Genomic DNA, 20,133 nt, shown 5'->3' with positions numbered 1-20,133 from the left:
GGACACTGAGGAACGAGAAAAAGAAGGGAGAGCTGTTATTATCATGGATTGGTTTACCCAGTGATTTCACATTCTCATTTGATCTCACCACATTTCTATGAGGTGACTCATAAAAGTATGATTCCCTTTTAAAAATGGGAAAAATGAGGCTTGGTTCTGGAGGCCCCCAAGGAGCCATGTGTCCCCTCAGATTTTGTTAGAGGAGCTGACCTGCCTGCCATTGGGCAGCAGAAAGGTTGACTCTCCAAAGCTACACAATCCCTTCACCTAAGGGGTGGCTATCCAGGGATCACATGTGGTCATGTAGGGTGGGGGTGGTGCATGGGGAGGAGGAGAACACCCAGGACTGAACTAACATGAGCTTTTAGCTTTGAATTGAATTAGATTTTAGGGTAAGTACCTAAATCTTGCAGGAAAACCTCATTTTCTTATGTTTCAGCCTCTAGAAGGTCTTCTGAAGTGTTCCTATAGCTAGCGTGGTGAGCAAGATTAATCTATGACTGGCTTAGAATTTTAGAGCCCATGGGATACCTAGGTTCATCCCCCCAAATTGTGGTTTGGACAAGACAGGTGATTTATAAAGTTCCTCCCAGCTTAAATTTTTTCTCCTATGAGCCTGTGATTAAGTAATAGCATGAACTATGCCTTGCAGCTACATCCTGGGAGGGGAGCCCAGCCTCCACTCCCTGCATAGCAGTCACACCCCACAGCTGCTAGCAAGAATCTTGGGTCTGTGACTAATAGCATAGGGTGGAGACACACTGGGAAGTGTGTGTGCACATGTGTATGTGTGTGTGTATGTGTGTGCATGTGTGTCTGTGTAGATGCTCTCACTCCATACCCTGGGTGACAGACTGGGATGACTCACTCTGAAATGTAGCTTCTTTCATAGACTCTCTGAATTATGTTGCTTCACATTCCAAAGGATAAAAGGAAAGGACTGTGCAGGATCAGGTCCCTTCTTCTCTCATGGGTCCCTTCACAGAGTCACAGGATCTTTAGAGTTAGAAGGGGCCTCTAGTGGCAGCCATGCCCAAAAGGAGTCCCTACTGTGGCAGGACCGATCAGGGGCCATCCCACCTCCAGTGCGGGGCTTTCCTGGACTTTAAGGGAAGAACACGTGTGTCTGTGCATGCATGGTGAGGTCAGAGGAGGCTCAGATTCCTTTCCTTTCTTTTGGCCAAGAGGAGAGTGGGGGCCCAAGGTTCCCTCCATTCAGATTTCCAAAGCAGCTTTGTTTTCCCTTCTTGCTCCTTGTAGTTTGGAAGTGAAGCTGTTGTCTCCACTCTTCTTGTCTGTCCTTCAGGGGAAGTCAGCCTTATGGTCACACCTGCTGCATTATCAGGAAAATCGACAAAGAAAGCTGACGTCAGGGAGCTTGAGTACCTCAGGTAACGGCCTCTCTTCTCTCATTTCCTAGCAAGCTCCTCAACATCCGGAAAGTCCCTTAATCTCCTTGGGCCTTGGTTCCTGTGAGTTCTCTGGGGTCCGTTCCAGCTATAGATCTCTGATGCTGTGAATCTAGCTCTTCGTATTTCTGTGCCCGGTGCCCAGCACAGGGTCTGTGATAGACTAGGTGCTTACGCCGTGTGCTGACTGATTGGGTTAAATCTCTGACCCCAAATGCTCCAGATCAGCAGATATCACTTCGATGAAGCTGCAAAGGCTATGGAATGTTTTCTGAATCATCGGACACATGAATGGAATTCATTGGCATTGGCTGGCATTGTGTTTTCTATAATTATAAATTAATCAAAATAATATTAATGATATTACATGGCAGTATTACAATGCCAAGAGCTTATTAGTATAAGTATTAGTTGTATGGTAATAATGGCAAAATTTATTATTGTACATTAATAAGAGGAAGGGTAATACTAGCCAAGACTAACTTCACCCTTTGCTTTAAAGTTACAAAAGATTTTCTATCTGCTATCTGGTCTTCACACCAACCCTGTGAGGAAGGTAGTGCAAGTTTTATTAACCTTCATTTTACTGAGGGGAAAACAGGCTCAGAGGAGTAAAGGAAATTGCCCAGGCTCACACAGGGAGTAAATGATACAGCAAAGAGGAAGTAGCCAGCTCAGTCCCTGCCCTCTAAGGGGCTCAGTGGTTAGAGCCCTGGACCTGGTGTCTGGGACACCTAGGTTTAAATCCGACCTCAGATACTTACCCGGGCAAATCACTTAACCTCTTTTAGTCTGTTTCTTCCTCTACAAAATGGAGATAAGAGTAGCACCTACCTCCCATGGTTGTTGTAAGGATCAAATGAGATAATAATTATACAGGGCTTTTTAAGCCTTAAAGCACTATATAAAAGCTAGCTGTGATCACTACAGCTGCTACTGTTATTATCATTGTTAATAATGGAGGGCGGGGCGAGATACCCTGTGTCTACAAGAATATGAGAGAGCACACTCTAAGAGAACTTGAGGACTGGGAAGCAAGGAATAAGGGAGGGTTTCTTGGAGAAGGTGACCCCTGGGCTGGTCCCTGGAGGTGGAGAGAGAGTCATTCCAGCAGGCAGAGCTGGGGCAGGGAGTTCATTCCTGGGGTGAGTCTGGGTGAGTGAGTGCTTCCCAAGTAGGTAGAAGGTAGAAGGAGATCAGGGACTGGTGAATGAGAAGTCCCGTTTGGATGGAACAAAGAACGTGTGAGGAAGAGTAAGGATGTGAAATGAGAAGGGAAAGGTAGGGTCATGTCAGACGGTGGAGGATTTTAAATGCCAAGCTGAGGGATTTATTTATATTTGACTAAAGGGAGTGACATGTTGACATCTGCCCATTAGGACAAATGAGAGACTTCAGAGGGGAGAGGCCAGAGGCAGAAGCCAGCTGGGAGGTGGTGTGTAACCATACATAGACACACAGAGGTGTATACACGCATGCATGTACATAGTCATGCATATCCTCATTTTGATCAGTGAAAGGCTCTTCAGAGCTCTTTAGAAATGCTTAGAGGACTCTTGTTTTTAGGGATACTCTTGGATTCAGAACGGAGGAAGTCTGACGCTAGCTCTGCCATGCCGCCCCTGAGGATCTCTCTCATCCAGGACATGAGGTCTGTTTGCATTCTCCTGACCAGTGTGGGTGGTCCAGGCTGACCTTGGAGCCTTTCTCAGTTGCCATTTTTTCCCATGAGACTTTTGTAAGGGCTCTTCAGATATTTGGGAGTTTTTGTTTTTAAAGTTTCTTCAAAAAACTTTAAACGGTGCTGTCAGAAAGTAGGATACTCCAAGACCTGCAGTGGCTTTTAGGAGTGACTTTGAGCCACGGAGGCACAGCCCTTGGGTGCAGAAGAGACCTTTCATCCTTAGCCCCTCATAGCAACATTCCACGGAGCTGCAGACATAGAGGAGCTTGAAAGAGTGGAAAGGAGGCTCCTGTTGGCACTGCTGGCAGCTGTTCCCCCACCCCCACCCCAGGCGATCACTGAAGCAGACCTCCCTTCCTTCTAGGCACATCCAGAACATCGGGGAGATCAAAACTGATGTTGGCAAGGCCAGGGCCTGGGTTCGGCTGAGCATGGAGAAGAAGCTGCTTTCCCGGCACCTGAAGCAGCTGCTTTCAGATCATGAGCTCACCAAGTAAGAAGACCCTGCATGCCCTTCATGGAGGGAAGGCAGATGATGGGTGGGAGGTGGAGCCAGGCAATGGGAGGGGTGTGCTGGGAAGGCTGTGGGTGAGCTCTCTTGATAGCTGTATAGTCCCTGCTGTTGCATTCACCTTTGGCGTATTGGTTATGCATTGTCCCCGCCTTTCCTTCCCTGTCCTATTCACAATGAATTCTGCTACAGAATTCTATCTTTTCATTCTGTTTCCCCACTATCACCTTGCTGGGCAGAGATTCCGAGCTGACACCCTGACTCTTTATAGGAATATTCTGGAAATCACTAGATTGATCTTTAGGGACAGCATGGTTTGGTAGGTCTTTATACCCACATGAAAATTCACTTCACTCAGTATTTACATGGCACTGAACATCTCATTCTTGGGAAATGAGCCATCAGAAGTCTGCTTTAAATTCCTGAATTTTTTTGGTGGGGGGAAATAAGTTTCAGGGACTATGAAATGGCGAGGTTAGAAAAAGTTCTACGTTGTACTCAACAAGTGACAATCTGGTTTTTGCTTGATGACCTCTGGTGAGGGGGACCCTCTGCCCCCATCCCAGGTAGCCCATTCTGCTTGTGGGTGACTGAGTGTTCAGAAGTACTGCCTTAGAACGAACCTAACTTTGACTTTTTCACAGTCTCCACCGTTATCGCTCATTTTGATGTCTGTGGCCTGGCAGAACAAAGCTAATCCCTCTCCCTCTTCCATGACAAAGTCCTCAAAGAAGGCAAAAGTTATGCAGTAGAATGTGAAGGCAGCTGGGGCTGCCAAGAGAGGAGTGTGGTTGAATTGGCCGCACGATGATCAGTGGAAGGAACTGGAGGTGTTGAGATCTGAGAAGGTGAAATTTAATACAGAGAAGTATAAAGGCGTCCACTTGAGCTCAGAAAAAAAAACTGACTTCTTCAAGTATAAGATGGTGGAGATATTGCTTGACAACAGCTCATCTCAGAAACGATGATGGGATTGAGTGGGCCAGAAGCCTTGGAATATGGTGGCCAAGATGGGGGGGGTGTCTTCAGCTGCCTTCAGAGAGGTGTGGTCTTTAGGACCAGGGAGATGGGAGCCCTGCCGGCCTCCTCCTTGGTCAGACCACCCCTGGGATACTGTGGCCAGTTCTGGGATTGCTTTTTTTTTTTTTTTAAAGTGAGGCAATTGGGATTATAAGTGACTTGCCCAGGGTCACACAGCTAGTAAGTGTTAAGTATCTGAGGCCAGATTTGAACTCAGGTACTCCTGACTCCAGGGCCAGTGCTCTATGCGCTGCGCCACCTAGCTGCTCCCAAAACATCTTTTTTTTTTGGTGAGGCAATTGGGGTTAAGTGACTTGCCCAAGGTCACACAGCTAGTAAGTGTGTAAAGTGTCTGAGGCAGGATTTGAACTGAGGTCCTCCTGAATCCAGGGTCAGTGCTCTATCCACTTGGGATTGCATTTTTAAGAAGAACATTAATAAGCTGGAGTGTATTCAGGGGAGAGCAGCCAGGATCGTGAAGAGCTTTGAGTTCCTCCCATAAGGATGGTTTTTGAATGAATGGTCTGAATGGAAGTATTTATTCCAGAGAAGGGAAGCTTTGGGAGTAGGGGGAAGAGAGGGGCAGGTGAGACATGATAACTTCTTCACATGTTTGAAAGGCTCTGTCATGGAAGAGGGAGAGGGATTGGGTTTGTCCTGCCAGGCTCCAGAGGGCCAAACCTGCAGCAATGCTGAGTTGGGAAAAGGCCGACTTGGGTTTTCTCTAAAGTGATACTTCTGAACACTCAGAGCCATCCACCAGTTAGTGGGACACCTTGGGAAGCAGTGGGTTCCCCATCACCGGAGGTTAGCCAGCAAAGCCTGGGTGTCTCTTGTTTAATGTGATGCAGAAGGATTCTGTGCAAGTGTGGGAAGGAGGCCTCCAAGATCTTCTAGAACTTGAGGATTTAGTGAATGTTTAGCTTCTAGAAGAGAACCCTGGGAAGATGGGGTTATTCTTGCAGTGGTCTGAAAGCCTGCTCTGTGGCCTGGTGGGAAGGACACTATGGACATTTGGAGACTGAGGACCCTCCGGATGCTGATCTGGCACCTGCTTTCTGGGTGAAGCTGGACAAATCTCATTATCACTCTGAGCCTCCGTTTCCTCTTCTGTAAAGTGAGGGCATTGCACTGCGAGGTCTCCAGGGTCCTTTCCTGTTCTGTGATTCCTGGGACATTACAGTGTGACTACATTTCCCTTGTGGTCCTTAACAAAGCCAGGGACGTGTTCTTCCCCTTCCTCCTTCAGCCTGACCAGGTCCCTGGTCCTCTCAAGCCCCTGCCATCTCCCTCAGGCTCACGGGTGGCCTTCTCTTGGCAGGAAGTTGTATAAGCGCTATGCTTTCCTGCGCTGTGATGACGAGAAAGAACAGTTCCTTTATCACCTCCTGTCCTTCAACGCCGTGGACTATTTTTGCTTCACCAATGTCTTCACGACAATCAGTGAGTAGCTCTCGCCTCCCAGCCCTGCTCTGCTTTCTCAGGCGAACGTTTTGGAGACCTCTCTCATCCTCCCCCCCTCCCCCTTTTTCTAAGAGAAAGGCAACCCATTTTCTGATAGCTTTTTCGTTACTTTTTATTGATCTTTTGAATTTGTGTGTGTGCATCTATGTGTGTGTGAAGGTATGTGTGTATATGTATGTATGTGTGAGTGTAGGCATGTACATGTGTGTATGTATGTGTGTATCTATGTGCATGTGCAAATGTGTTTGTGTGGGTGGTATATGTGTGTAGGTGGCTATATATGTGCATGTGTATATATGTATATGAGTATGTGTATATGTATATGAGTATGTGTATATGTATATGAGTGTGTGTGTGTGTGTGTGTGTGTGTGTGTGTGTGTGTATGCTCATGTATCCATGCATGCATTTGCCATTTCTGGTTTGGGTGGCAGAGAGGGAACAACTCTTTGTCTCTGAAGCTATTTGACTTGACCTTATTCTGGGTTGGCAAGCACAACCCTTTGGGTCAGCATGCTGCCAACATGGCTCTAGATGCTTCAGAGTAGCCCTGGTGACCCTCCCCATCAGTCTCTGCTTGGAGGCAAGGTCACTGCTCACCCACTGGGGTGTGGACTCCTCATGTTACAGATGGGAAAACAGAGGCCAAGGTAAATAAGTTTAACCTAAGGTCACATGGGTAGTAGGCATCAGAGCTTGATTCTCACAGCAACCCTAAAAAGTTGATGTTCTTATCACCCCCATTTTACAGAAGAGGAGGCTGAGAGAGGTCAAATGACTTGCCTAGGTTCATACGGTTAGTAAGTGTCAGAAGCAGGATTTGAACTCAGGTCTTTCTGGCCCTAGTCCAGGATTCTGTCTGCTTCCCCACAGCCTCTCTTAACTCTGTTCAGCATGAAACTGAGGAAAGTCATGGGTGCTGTACCCCATTAACTGTGGTGAATCAGATCTGTGTGACCACATGATACAGCCTAGTCTCCGGTGTTCTGATGACAGCAGTTGTTCCCAGGAGGGCAGAGTCCTCGCCTCTCCTTTTTCTGAGTTCGGGCTGTTGTAACTGAGGGTGTGCTGCGTTGAGCTCTCACAACTCTGAGAACCACCAGCGGGGGCTCTTTGCTCTTCCCTCCTGCTCAGCTGCATGGCTGGGGACGCAGATGAGAGGTGCCAAGGTTACTGGTGTGGACGGGCAGTGGGACCGAAGGGGTCTCCCTCACGGATTGTTGTAGAGGAACCATCCAGTGATATAAAAATGGCCCCATTGTTATCATCGGGCCTGAGTGTCACTGGACCTTCTTTCAGCCAGCCTTAAGTGCCCCTGTGGCTTCTCCCTGCACAGTGATCCCGTACCACATCCTGATTGTCCCCAGCAAGAAGTTGGGCGGCTCCATGTTCACGGCCAATCCTTGGATTTGCATCTCGGGAGAGCTGGGGGAGACGCAGATCTTGCAGGTCCCCAGGAACGCCTTAGAAATGACCTTTGAGGTATGCCCCTCTCCCAGGGAGATTGTGACTGGGGAAGAGCTTCAAACACCCCCTCATTTCAGAGAGGAAGAAACCGAGGCCCAGCGAGGGCAGGAAAATGGCAGGCTCTGTGCTAAGCCAAAGGAGTTTGGGGATCTTTTTCACAGTTATTTGTAGAGACCTGGTTACATTATCTTTCTCCATCCACTGAAACCCTTTTCCAACCCCCCCCACCCCCCACTCCCTGCCCATATCCACAAGCCACATTTCCATCTCCCCCTAGGGGAGGATCTAAGATGGAAAGAAAATAGCTTCCTCTCAACTAATGAATGCATCCAGAAGTTCATTTTGTCTAGTGAGCACTAATGTAAGACATCACAACACAGCAAGGCACCACCGACAAATTATATAAGATACGTAATGTTATATTGGTATCTAGAATAACTTCTACATATATGTATGCACACACATTTATATTTGTCTACAATATAATGCATGTATATATAAACATGTAAAATGTACATGTCTAGATATAATTACACATGCATACACTTTGTACAATCTCACTGACCCAGAAAGCTCAGGATGGGCTTGGCTCAGAAGGTGGGCTTGGGCCTGTGGCTTCCAAAGGCAGGAGCTGGAACGGGGCAGGCCTGGCTGCTGGTGGGTGTGCCCTTCAAACCTTTGTTAGAAGTTGCTCTGGGGCACTCTGTGGCCTGGGCAGGGAAACCCCTCGTCCTACAGTCTGCTTCTTTTGGTTTCTGGTTACATCACTGTACCTCCCACCCCTACCCCCTTCTCTTTTTTGGACTTGGCAGTACCAGAACCTGGGAAAGCTCACCACCGTCCAGATTGGCCATGATAACTCGGGGTTGTACGCCAAGTGGCTAGTGGAGCATGTGATGGTCAGAAACGAGATCACAGGACACACATATAAGTAAGTGTGTTCCTCCTGGGTGGGGTGTGAATGGACGTGACCTGGAGGATTGACCCCACCCAAACTGGTGTAAGAGGGCTGGAGTTTTGATATTCCAAATGTCAGGAGCACAGCAGCTTTGAGATACCTACTCTGCATGTGCTCATCTATAATAAGGAAATGTTAATGGTGCTCCTTCCCTCACTGGGGTACCATGAGGGAAGTACTTTTATCCAGTGGCTAAGCAGGATTGGCTCTCTCCTGGAGGCAGGAGTGCCTCAGGCAGTGACCCATGGGGAGGAACCAGCCCCAGGATGTGGATGCCCATGGGCGTCCATGGATGAGGGTGGGTAGGTGTTTGAAGCACCTCCTTGGTAACCCTGGCATCGCATGACTGTGTCCCTAGGTTCCCCTGTGGCAGGTGGCTGGGGAAGGGAATGGACGACGGGAGTCTGGAGAGGATCCTGGTTGGGGAACTGCTCACCTCTCACCCCGAAGCTGACGAGAGGCAGTGCCGAACGCCGCCCTTGCAGCAGTCACCCAGCATGATACGGAGGCTCGTCACCATCTCTCCCAGCAACAAGCCCAGTCAGTTGGAAGGGAGGGGCTTTGTCCTGTTCTACAGGATCTCCCCACCCCACCCCCAAAGGGGTCAGAGCCCCAGAGCTGCTTCCCTTTAGAAACTGTGTTCCCAGACAATTCCTGCTTTGCCCTCTCTCACCTTTCAACATAAACACTTTTTATCCTTTTGCCGAGGAGGGTGAACAGTGAACTCTTTGGCCTGTCTGGCCAAAGGCCTTGGAGAGGAGGGCACAGAGCTCTGAGGTGTTTGAGGGTGATCCTGTGCAGAGGCTGGGGGTTGGACTGGTTGACCCCTTCACTCCCCACACCTGCAAGGCTGCTGAGTAGAGCCTCAAGTTGGACCTGGATGGCAGCCCGTCTACTCATGCTTTTGTTGCTTCTGTGTAGCCTTATCTTTAGCCCTGTTCTGGTCCATTGCCTCAGCTTAGCTGCCTGGCTGGTGGCAGGAAGTTGGCTAGATGACCCTTCTCAGTCTTTATCCTTTGACCCCATGGCCTGTGTTAAAGGACCTTTGCTGAAGTTATGGCTTCCCTGGGATCAGGTGTCTTGGTCTTGGACCACAGCAGCCCTGGTGTCCTCTGGTGGGAGACAGGAGGAGGAGGAGAGGGAATAACTCACACTGGGCTATGGAAAAATGGCCAGCGTGAACCTAGGGTTTGGTTCTGTCTTGTGCAGAGCTAAACACGGGGCAGATCCAGGAGTCGATCGGGGAGGCCGTCAACGGCATCGTTAAGCATTTCCATAAGCCGGAGAAAGAGGTGAGACCTCGCTTGGGTGGTCCAGGAGCTATGGGGCAGAACTGTGGGAAGTGGTAGGACACAGGGGAAGGAGCTCTGGCCTGGGGCCCAAGAGCTGTGTGCTTATTTTACAGCGCGGCAGCCTTACGCTCCTGCTCTGTGGAGAGTGTGGCCTTGTGTCTGCCCTGGAGCAAGTCTTTCAGCACGGATTCAAATCTCCCCGGCTCTTCAAAAACGTCTTCATTTGGGATTTTCTGGGTGAGTGAGGTGAGGGACAGGAAAGGGAGGGAGTAGAAGTGAGGGTACTGGGGTTGCACATTCGAGATGAGACTGCCGCTTCCCCAGTGAACCATTCCCACTTAACCAGTGTCTGTGGCATCCTCTGTGCTGGTCACACCGCAGTTGGAGTAGTATGTGGATCCAGAGGCCAGAAATAAGACCAGTTTAGGGGTGGGTAGGAGAAGGAGGGATTACTGGGAGGCAGATGTTGGCTCAGTATTAGGCAGAAGTTCTTAACAATTGGACCTGTTCTGCAGAGAAACAGCCTCCTCGGGAGGGAGTTGAGCTCCTTGTCACTGGAAATGTCCAAGTGTCAGGCAAACTACAGAAAAGATTCCTACTGAAGTGGCAGGTAGCCTAGATGCCTTCTGAGTTCCTCCATCCCTGGTATTTTGAGGACTGGTAGGTACCAGGCCACAGGATAGGATGTACTCGGCTCCCCTTAAACTGATCCTAAAACCTGGGAGCCAGCTGGTGGGATAAGGTAGAGAAATAGGTAGGTCCCTGAGAAGGATGGGACATCGATGGGAATATCTCAAGATTAGGTTCTTTGTAAGTGGCCTGGGCCCCATTTAGTTGGGTATTTATGTCTGAGTGTGTGCATGCTTTAGGAGAGGGCGGGGTGTCATATCTTTTTTTCCTAGAGAGATCCATGGTGGGGGGGGGGGGGAATAGAGAACAGGGCTGGGGAAATAGCATTAAAAATGACCATGTGAGGTCCTTGAAGGGCTGCCACTGTCTCTGTTGATTCATAGCCCCAGGAGCTACCAGAGTTCTATTGGCTGAGCTTGTAGAGAGCCACAGGAATTAGCCACATCCATCCCCAGGGACCTGTCTGGGAAAGAGATGCCTGGTAGGCCCTTAATCGATGTTGGTGGTTTAACTGAATTGAAAAAGCAGCATTTTTCTTTTGTTTCTTTTCTATTCAGTTTCTCCTCCTCCTCCTCTTCATCCCACAAAAGAGGGAGAACATTTTGGCTTGGAATCTAGAGTCCTGGCTCTGTCCCTCTCACTGTGTGACCCTGCACAGCTCACTTCTCTTTCCTGGGCTTCAGTTTCTTCTTCTGTAAAATGAAGGGGTTGGGATTTGACCTCTAGAGACTTCCAGTGCTAACATTTTATGGGTCTGTGCTGCTTTTTATTTTATTTTATTTTATTGGCAAGGCAATTGGAGTTAAGTGACTTGCCCAGGGTCACACAGCTAGTGTCAAGTGTCTGAGCTGAGATTTGAACTCAGGTCCTCTTGACTCCAGGGCTGGTGCTCTATTCACTGCATCACCTATCTGCCCCTTTGTGCTTCTTTTAAATAGAAAGTGTTTCCCTTGACTTTTAAAATTAAGAATAAGAAACACAAAACTATATTAAGTCAATTAAATAAACAGTTGTTACTTAAGCTGTGAGCCCAGCACTGTATACCATCTACCTGTTCAACAGACTGAATTAAACAACAAACATTTATCAAGCTCCTGGTGTGTGTAAGACCCTGGAGATGCCGAGACAAAAACAATCCCCATCCTTGAGAAGCTTACTTTTTTTTTTTTTTTTTTTAGTGAGGCAATTGGGGTTAAGTGACTTGCCCAGGGTCACACAGCTAGTTAAGTGTTAAGTGTCTGAGGCCGGATTTGAACTCAGGTACTCCTGACTCCAGGGCCGGTGCTCTATCCACTGCGCCATCTAGCTGCCCCGGGAAGCTTACATTTTACTGGGGGGCTGGGGCAGGTGGAGGTCCAGTGTGCGCACAGGCAAATGCAAAGCCTCCACAAGGTAAAAATGAGTAATTCCAAGCGGGAGAGAGTACTAATGTTAGAAACATACAGCAACAGCAACGATCATTTTTAAAAGATATTTCTGTGTTTTGTTCAGCTGGAAGAAAGGTGCTCGGGGATTGGGTGGAAGGGACAGAGACAGATTGTACATGGACAGACCGTGCCTGGATGTTTCTATCTGGAGAGTGGCCCCAGGCAGCAGGGAGTCTAGACGTTGTCCTCTGGCATGGCAGCCCAGGAATGTCGTGTACCTGAGGAATGAATGCCTGTTCTTGTACTTTCCCATCTTCTTTATAGAAAAAGCACAAACCTACTACGAGACCCTCGACCAGAGTGATCTTGTCCCTGAGGAGAACTGGCAGACGAGGGCCCGAAACTTCTGCCGCTTTGTCACCGCCATCAACAACACCCCCCGCAACATCGGCAAAGATGGCAAGTTCCAGATGTTGGTGTGTCTGGGAGCCAGGTATGCCTTTGGCCAAACATGCATGTGCCCCTCAGGCCCTATTCTGGATAGTGCAGCTTTGTGCTGGTGGTCAAAGTGTAGAGACAGCTTGGCCCTCAGGACGTCTGTGCTGCAAATGCCTAGAAAAATAGCCACCATAGATGTGCCTTCAGGCAAAGTAGAGAGCTCTTTCAGGTGCTATAGAGCATATGTGGGCATGTTGTTATCTTATCCATATTGGAAAAGACACCCCCCCTTGGGGGGGGGGCACAGAAGCTTTATCCCCTACTCAGTGACATAGAGAGGACTCTAGTCTTACTGGGATTGGTACGCCAGTCGTGGTCCTTTCACACCTGCTCATCCTGTACATTCCTGGTCTCCACCGGCCTATAAATCCTCCATGAGGAAACCGCCCAGAGGGCTGGAGGCCTTGCTTGGAGTCTTCCGGTATGTCATGGGTACCAGACTGGCGCTCAGCTGGTCCATCTGTTTTCTCCCTCATCTTCTTTTTTCCGGTCCAGCATGCCCATGATTGGGTCTTCCCCATTACTGCTCATGCGAGTTGTTGTCATTCTTTGGCCTACTGGCTGACACCTCCACCCGTGCCCTCTGGTGCCCTGTGATTTTAGAATTCCATGATTTGTATCCATTGAAGGCCACTAGAAGACAATTTGAGTTTGAGAAGGATGCTGCAGGACCTAACTCGGGATCCTTGAGAGCCTGTGGACTTCCCAAATCCCATTCAGCTTCATTTCTATTTCCTGTACAACTCTGGGCCCAGCTCACCATCCATCTGCAGTGCTGCCATTTAAGATAGAGATACTGATGGACCAAACCATGGGCTGCCCAGAGGCTGGGCAATATCTGTCCTTTAGGGCTTCTTTTTTCCAGTGTGGGTCCTTATCCTGGGCCCCGTCTCCTTCCCTCTCTGTGCCCTGCTACAGTTTCTCAGTGGTAGGTGGCACAGGCTTTAGTGACTCTAAAGATCTGTAATTTCATGGGCATGGGTATAGACTCTTATGTCTGTAAATTATCATTGCCTAAAACGTCATTTGCCTGGGGTGATAAGTCCCTCTCAATGTAATGCTGGTCTTCAGTTGACAGACAAACCAGTACCAGACTTTTAATTCAGGTCTTTCCAGCCTGGTAGGGTCCAGGTGGAATCTCTTCTAGGCTTTCTGTGCTCCATTGGCATAGCTATTGAGAACCCAGGGTTGCCCTTCAGGCCAGAGTAGGATTCAAGGGGAGGAGCTGGTTAATACAGCCTGGCACATATGGGTCGCTTGCTCAAGACCCCCCTTCACCCCGCAATGTAAAAACTGACCAACCCACCAACTTCTGGGGTGTTTGATCCTGAGCCCACGAAGTCCCTGACAACATAACGATTTGCACTGTGGGCCTGGCTGTGGTTCTAATTCACATGGCTTTCTCCCTCTCCCTTTTTTCCCATGCTCCTCCTCGTTTGGGCAGAGATCACCTCTTACACCACTGGATTGCCTTGCTCGCGGACTGTCCAATCACAGCACAGATGTATGAGGATGTGGCACTCCTTAAGGACCACACGCTTGTGAATTCCTTGATCCGGGTCCTGCAGACTTTGCAGGAGTTCAATATCACGCTGGAGACGTCCCTGGTCAAAGGGATTGACATCTGACCCCACCCTGGCAAGGGGGTCATCATTGGGAACCGTGGGAGTGCCAGGGCCACATCCCAGGGACCCTGCTCGGGCATGGCCTCCCCCAGAGGCTGGGGGACCTGCAAAGAACTTGGACTTTGCATCCTGAAAGAGACTCCAGGCATAGTGCAGGAAGCGGATAGGAGGTGTAAACTCGATGTAAAAAGAAAAAAAGAGGATTTTGGAATAAATAATCTATTTTAGAGTCTATTTGCAGAATTGCTTTCACACTTTCATGTGAAAGAGAGCGAGGGAAGAGATGAGTCTTGAGCAGCTTATTTTCAAGCTGTGGTATTTTCCATACGTCCAGTGACCCTTTCAGTGTCCTTGGAACTTGGCCTTCAATAGGGCCTAGGGCCTTTGGGTCAGAAAACTCAGCGGCCACATCCCACCACTGGTATCCGCAAGGACGTTCGCCTTCTGGTCCTGGCTCTGCCACGGACTGGTCGTGTGACCCTGGCCAAGTCATTTCCTCTGTCTAGGCCTCAGTTTCTTCATCTGTCAAATGAGGGGCTGGACTAAATGATCTCTAAGGTCCCTTCCAGCCCCTACCTTTTGTGATTCTATGGTTCTCATGTTTTCTATATTCACACCATCACCAACATGTGCTCGGATGGAACCCGCCCCACCCCTGGCCAGCTGCCTGGGGAAGTGCCCGGGTGCTGTCGGGTTTGTTTTAAATCGCCTGAGCTCCCCTTTTCCTTTCCTTTTGGTTGTCAGTATTATTTGAAGAAGGAAAGCTCAGGCCCAGGCCCTGGGCCAGAGGGCAGAGCAGAGCTGCTTCTCCCGGTATGCCACAGTGCCTGCTCTGGAGAAGACTGAGCCTGGGTTTGGACGCCCGTCGTTGTCTCTAGGTTTTAATTTTATTTATTTAACCTTCCGTTGTGTGTTTTGTAAGTCGTCGTCGCCTTCTTTTTAAAGAGAAGACGTCTCTTACAGTCTAACGGCTCTGTTAGTGTTTATTAGCAGCTCTGCCATTTCTCTTGTTTTGGGCAGTTTTAGAAACCAGTGGTCATACGACCCACATCAATAAAACACCTGGAAACGAAACTCCCTGCGTGCCTGGAGCTTGGGGGAGGGCAGCGGGGAGGGCAGCGGGAGAGCAGTAAGGGCTTCCTTCCCTTTGCTGCCCAGAGGAGCACACATGGAGCCCCTGCCCACAGCGAGCCTATAGCCCTAGAGTTTTGGAGACAGGCATGGATGGTTCATATCCCAGCCCTGACGTTGGCCGAGCTGGGCTGGGCAGCTCTCTGGGACTCAGTCTCTATCTGGAAGGCACAGATAATAAATTCGGCATTGCCGGCCTACAGAAAAAACCAACTATTTATTAGCAGCGGCAGCAGAGGGTTGAGATGTCCAGAAATAGACGGATGAGACGTGAAAAGGGGATGGAAGCGTCCAAGTCAGAAGCGTGTGGGGTTAAGAAGGAGAGGGGGCTTCTCTCCTTGGGGGGAGGGTGTGGGAATCTTGCCTCCTTTCAAGCACGCAGAGAGCTCCCAGAGGTGTTGGGGGGTGCTGCAGTTTTCAGCAACGACAGCAGACGGCAGCAGAGAGCCTGGCCAGACACTGCTTGGTGCTGGGGCAGGAACCCTGGACCCACTCTGAGTCAGAAGGCTTGGATTTTAACCTTGGTTCTGCAACTTCACATTTTTAGGCTGGGGCTGGTCATTTAGGTCACAGGCTGTGGAATTTGTGAACACAGAGGGCAGCATGACCCAGTCCAAACCAGGCTGGATTTAGTCAGAGGGCCTGGGTTCAAATTTTGACTCTGCTCCTTCCAATAACTGGAATGGGAGGGGGGGGGGGGGGGGGGGTCACTCTCTTGTCCTGCTTTCTTATCCATAAAATGAGAAGGATAAACTAGATAGCCTATGAGGTCCCTTCTGGCTCCAAATGTAGGACCCCAGTGAATGCCATCTCTGGATAAGGATGTAGAATACCAAGCTTCGAAAAGGGCCTTCACTGGGCATAATATTCAAAAGAATACAGAATTTGGAGTCAGAGGTTTTATTGAGTTGTTCCAACTCTTTGTGGCCCCATCTGGGGTTTTCTTGGCAGAGATACTAAAGTGGTTGGCCATTTCCTTCTCCAGCTCATTTGACAGATGAGGAAACTGAGGCAAATGGGTTAAGTGACTTGCCCAGGGTCACAAAGCTAATAAGCATCTGCTGTCGGATTTGAATTTGGGGAGATGAGGCTTCCTGACTTCAGGCTCGGTGCTGTACCCACTGTGCCACCGAGCTGTCCTCTGGAGTCCCAGTTCAACTCGGTTTTGCTCCTCAGCACTCTGAACAGGTCACTTTTCTCTGGTCTTCAGTTTCGTTTTCTGTAAAATAAAGCGGTTGGACGTGGTGATCTCCAAAGTCCCTCTGGATCCTATAAGAACACAGGATGGATGTCAGCACTGGGAAGGACCATGAAAGGTCAGACGAGACTGGATCACCCTGTGGAACAGTACTCCGGAGCCTGGCTTTCTCCATCCGTTTTATTTTCATAAGTGTTCCGTCTTCCTTCACACCCGCATAGACTGTCACATATACATTACTGGTCTTGATCTTTAAAATGGCCCTGGGAGGGAGGCATGGAAAGGATGATTCTTGATTCGCAAATCGCTGAGGAGCTCAGAGGGATAGGATCATTTTCCTAAGACGACACAGGGAACTGATAGCAGAGCGCAGATTGTAACCTAAGACTTCTGAGTACAGAGCAAGAAGTTTCATGTCCCTTCCGGTGAACCCCTTTCTGTAACCCGGGGGAATCAGCTGCTTTGGAGGCATAACCCTAGAATTCCACCTGGGGCATCTGGGGTCTTGGGCTCCATCCAGGAATGTGATGGAAGGAAAACAAAAAATAACTAGTGAAAATGTCCCCATTGGACGGAGGTTGTTGAGGGCTTACCAACGATCCTTTCTGCTCCCTGTTTTTCTGGCACCTCATACGAGTTGGGTCAATGATAGAATTAAGGGAAAGACTTCACTGCTCCCCAAATTATCTCCCTCCCTAGGTTTGAAATTCTGCCAACTGGAGATTCATTTGTGTTAATGAGCAGACACTCTCTAGGGAGGATTGAGGATAAAGGGAAAAGGAGGGGTATGTTGGAAGGATCAATTAATGAGAAGTCACTGAGAACTCGTTTAACCTTGGAAAAGTCCCCCACTTCTCTGGGCCTCAGCTCCCTCCCTGTGAAATGAAGACATTGGAAGAGATGGTCCCTGAGATTTCTTTTTATGATTCTGTGTTCTGTGATTCTATATTCTATGATTTACTTGTACCGGAGGGTGGATGCTTTCCTGACTTAGCTGAGAGGCAGATAGGAGCTAGGACTGGGATTCTTAATAAGGCTGGAAGGAACTTAGATACTAGGGGGAGACTAGGAGCCTAGCAGGAGAGTCTCGGACTCCAGGGACCAGGGGTAATGAAGGAGGCAAGGATCCCTGATCCTGACCCAATGTAGGGGCAGGGAAGTCACTGAACCAACTGCTGATTCACTCCATGACCTTAATAAATTCATTCCTTTTATTGGGAAAGACCTGGGTTCAGTTTCTGGCTCTGCTACTTATTAGCTGTGTGACCTTGAGCAAATTACTTGAACTCCTTAGGCCTCAATTTCCTCATTTATAAAACTCACACTTCTTGGACCTCTTCTTCCTTTGTAGTAGTGGTGGTGGTGGTGGTGGTGATAACTACTAGCATTTATAGAAATGTTTTAAGATTCACAAAGTACTTTTCATATATTATCTCATTTGATCCTGGGGAGGTGTTAGTATTATCCCCATTTACAGATGAGGAAACTGAGGCTGAGAGAAGCAACACCTGCCCAGCTGTTCTTAACAGGCCAGTTAGACTAGAATGAAGTGTGCATGAAAGTGAATGATATTAAATTAGACAATGGAAAGGTCTAAAGATTTGGAATCAGGAGACCTAGGTTCAAATCCAGACTCTGCCACTTAGCTCCTACATGACCTTGGCAAGTCACATCACCTCTGTGGTAATGAGAGGAAACTAAGGCCCAGACAAATGAAGTGATTTACCCATGCATGGTTACCCAGATAATAGGTGGTAGATATAAGATTTGAACCTTGGTCCCCTGACTCCATGTTCAGCTCATTCTTTCAACTAAACCATAATGCCTCAGAGATCTACTTATTCTGAGAGGTTATTTCTTTTTTTTTTTTTTTTTTTGGTGAGGCAATTAGGGTTAAGTGACTTGCCCAGGGTCACACAGCCAGTAGGTGATAAGTGTCTGAGGTCGGATTCGAACTCAGTTCCTCCTGACTCCAGGGCTGGTGCTCTATCCACTGCGCCACCTAGCTGCCCCTGAGAGGTTATTTCTAAACCCACCTCCTATTTTTTGAATTCCAAGTTCTGGAGCCAGGGCTTGGGTCCCTGCAGAGGAGAGAACCTGAGACTGACTGGAGAGTGGTAGCCAGCTTCCCCACCCCCCCCCCCAGGCCATCCTGAGGTGATGGACTGTTGTCTCCAGCTCCTAACCTGGGTTTGCTGGCAGATGCTTTTTGCTCAGTTTGTGGGCAACTGTCTGTGGGGATGAGGTTGACTGCTTCTGAAAGGATCCATTCAGGGAAAGGAAGCATCTTCTTCTGTCTAGACAGGACCAGCAGCAAACCCTGAAGTGCTTCTGTGTGAGAACAGCCTGCTCTCTGTAGCTCTCTGCTCCATTTTCTTTGGAGAGCTGATGGCTATCACTTGCCAACCACTGACCCAAAAATAATACACTAGCAGTGAGATTTTTCTGGCACCTTTACAGTATTTGGTTAAATGACAGAGTTTGGGAGGGAGGGGTAATAAAATTTCTGTGGGGAGCTCTACTCAACCGAGTCTTAAGTCTCACTCTGAAAGGTGGAGCTTCTGTGTGAATGACACAGTCTTCCTTATTTCTTTCCTCCTCTTGTCTGTGTCTTTCAGTACCAGACCAGAGATAATGGTAGCATGGGAAGGGTCCTGGGCTGAGAGATCATCTCATCCAACCCCTTATTTTTTGGAGGAGGAAACTGAGACTTAGAAGGGGAAAGTGAGTTGCCCAGGGTCACATGGGTGGTAAGTTGAACTCAGACTTTATAATTATATGTTGTATTCTTTCCAGTGCCAGATACCTCTCTTCCCCTCACTGGACCTCAGCTTTCTCCTTCATAGAGTAAGCCAGTTGGATTAGATGATGATAATCATAGCTAGCACTTTCAGGTTTGCAAAGTGGTCTACAGAGTGCTCTCTTTTTAGGCAGCTAGGTGACTCAGTGGACAGAGTCTGGAGTCAGGAAGACCTCAGTCTGAATCCAGCCTCAGATAAGCCTGGGAAAGTCACTTAACCTTTGCTGCCTCAATTTTCTCAACTGTAAAATGGGATCATAATAGCCCTTACCTCCGAGGGTTATTGTCAGGGTCAAATGACATAAAATTTCTAAGATGCTTAACACAGTACCTGGTGCATAGAGGCAGCTAGGTGGAGCACTGGCCCTGGATTCAAGAGGACCTATTTCCTATCTCACCTCAGACTCTTACTAGCTGTGTGACCTAGGACAAGTCACTTACCCTCTCTGATCCTCAGTTTGCTTATCTAAAAACTGGGAATGAGAATATTGCTAGGACCTACCCTACAGATTTGGGAGGCTCCACTTGGATAACATATAAAAAGCACTTGGCAATCCTTTGTCAATTTTGTTCATGTATAGGATTTCAGCTCTCACGTTTTTTCCCCAAATAATTTCCAAATCTTTTATTCTAGTGCTGACTTCTTCTTTGGCCTTCAGCCCTTTGTACCCTGCTCCACTTACCTATGGGACATTTCTCTCTGGCTGTTGTCCCTACCCGCCCTTCAGACTCCACATGTCCACAGCTTACTAGCTTTCCTCAAAAACCCCGTTCCTCCTTTGGAATTAACTAGTTTCTGTCTGTGGTTCTGGCATTCAACCCTTTGACTGTCCCTTCTCCTTCACCTACTGCCTACTGCATATGATATGTAGGTTGTCTCTCAGATTCTTCTGTCTAGTCCCGTTGCTGCTGCTCTCGACCTTCGTTGCCACCTACCTTGGCTATTGCAATAGTCTCCTGACAGGCCTTCCTGTCTCTTCTGCCCCTGACCTTTCCAGCCCAATCCTTTATACCACTCCCAATAGAACCTTTCTAATGTATCAGCCTTGGGTCATGTCACTCCTCTCCTGCAAAAAAGCC

The 20,133-nt window shown here is 48.5% G+C and overlaps 1 protein-coding gene across 1 annotated transcript in view; it reads left to right on the top strand.

The window, feature by feature from the left end:
* Window positions 1-15,353, top strand: part of DENND5A (DENN domain containing 5A) — a gene marked incomplete at its 5' end in the record, with an annotated part of 95,482 nt that extends 80,129 nt beyond the window's left edge. The window contains 11 exons of the mRNA XM_043972252.1: window positions 1,307-1,391; window positions 2,976-3,060; window positions 3,458-3,586; window positions 5,946-6,067; window positions 7,424-7,569; window positions 8,367-8,485; window positions 8,871-9,052; window positions 9,722-9,804; window positions 9,918-10,041; window positions 12,126-12,294; window positions 13,744-15,353. Coding sequence (XP_043828187.1) covers window positions 1,307-1,391; window positions 2,976-3,060; window positions 3,458-3,586; window positions 5,946-6,067; window positions 7,424-7,569; window positions 8,367-8,485; window positions 8,871-9,052; window positions 9,722-9,804; window positions 9,918-10,041; window positions 12,126-12,294; window positions 13,744-13,927 — 1,428 coding nt within the window. The remainder of the gene's footprint in view (window positions 1-1,306; window positions 1,392-2,975; window positions 3,061-3,457; window positions 3,587-5,945; window positions 6,068-7,423; window positions 7,570-8,366; window positions 8,486-8,870; window positions 9,053-9,721; window positions 9,805-9,917; window positions 10,042-12,125; window positions 12,295-13,743) is intronic.
* Between the last annotated feature and the right edge of the window lie 4,780 nt (window positions 15,354-20,133).

Source organism: Dromiciops gliroides, chromosome 6 (assembly GCF_019393635.1).
Source record: "Dromiciops gliroides isolate mDroGli1 chromosome 6, mDroGli1.pri, whole genome shotgun sequence".
Lineage (NCBI taxonomy): Eukaryota > Metazoa > Chordata > Mammalia > Microbiotheria > Microbiotheriidae > Dromiciops > Dromiciops gliroides.
The sequence above is the reverse complement of the archived record's forward strand: the minus strand, read 5'-3'. Positions and strand labels throughout refer to the sequence as shown.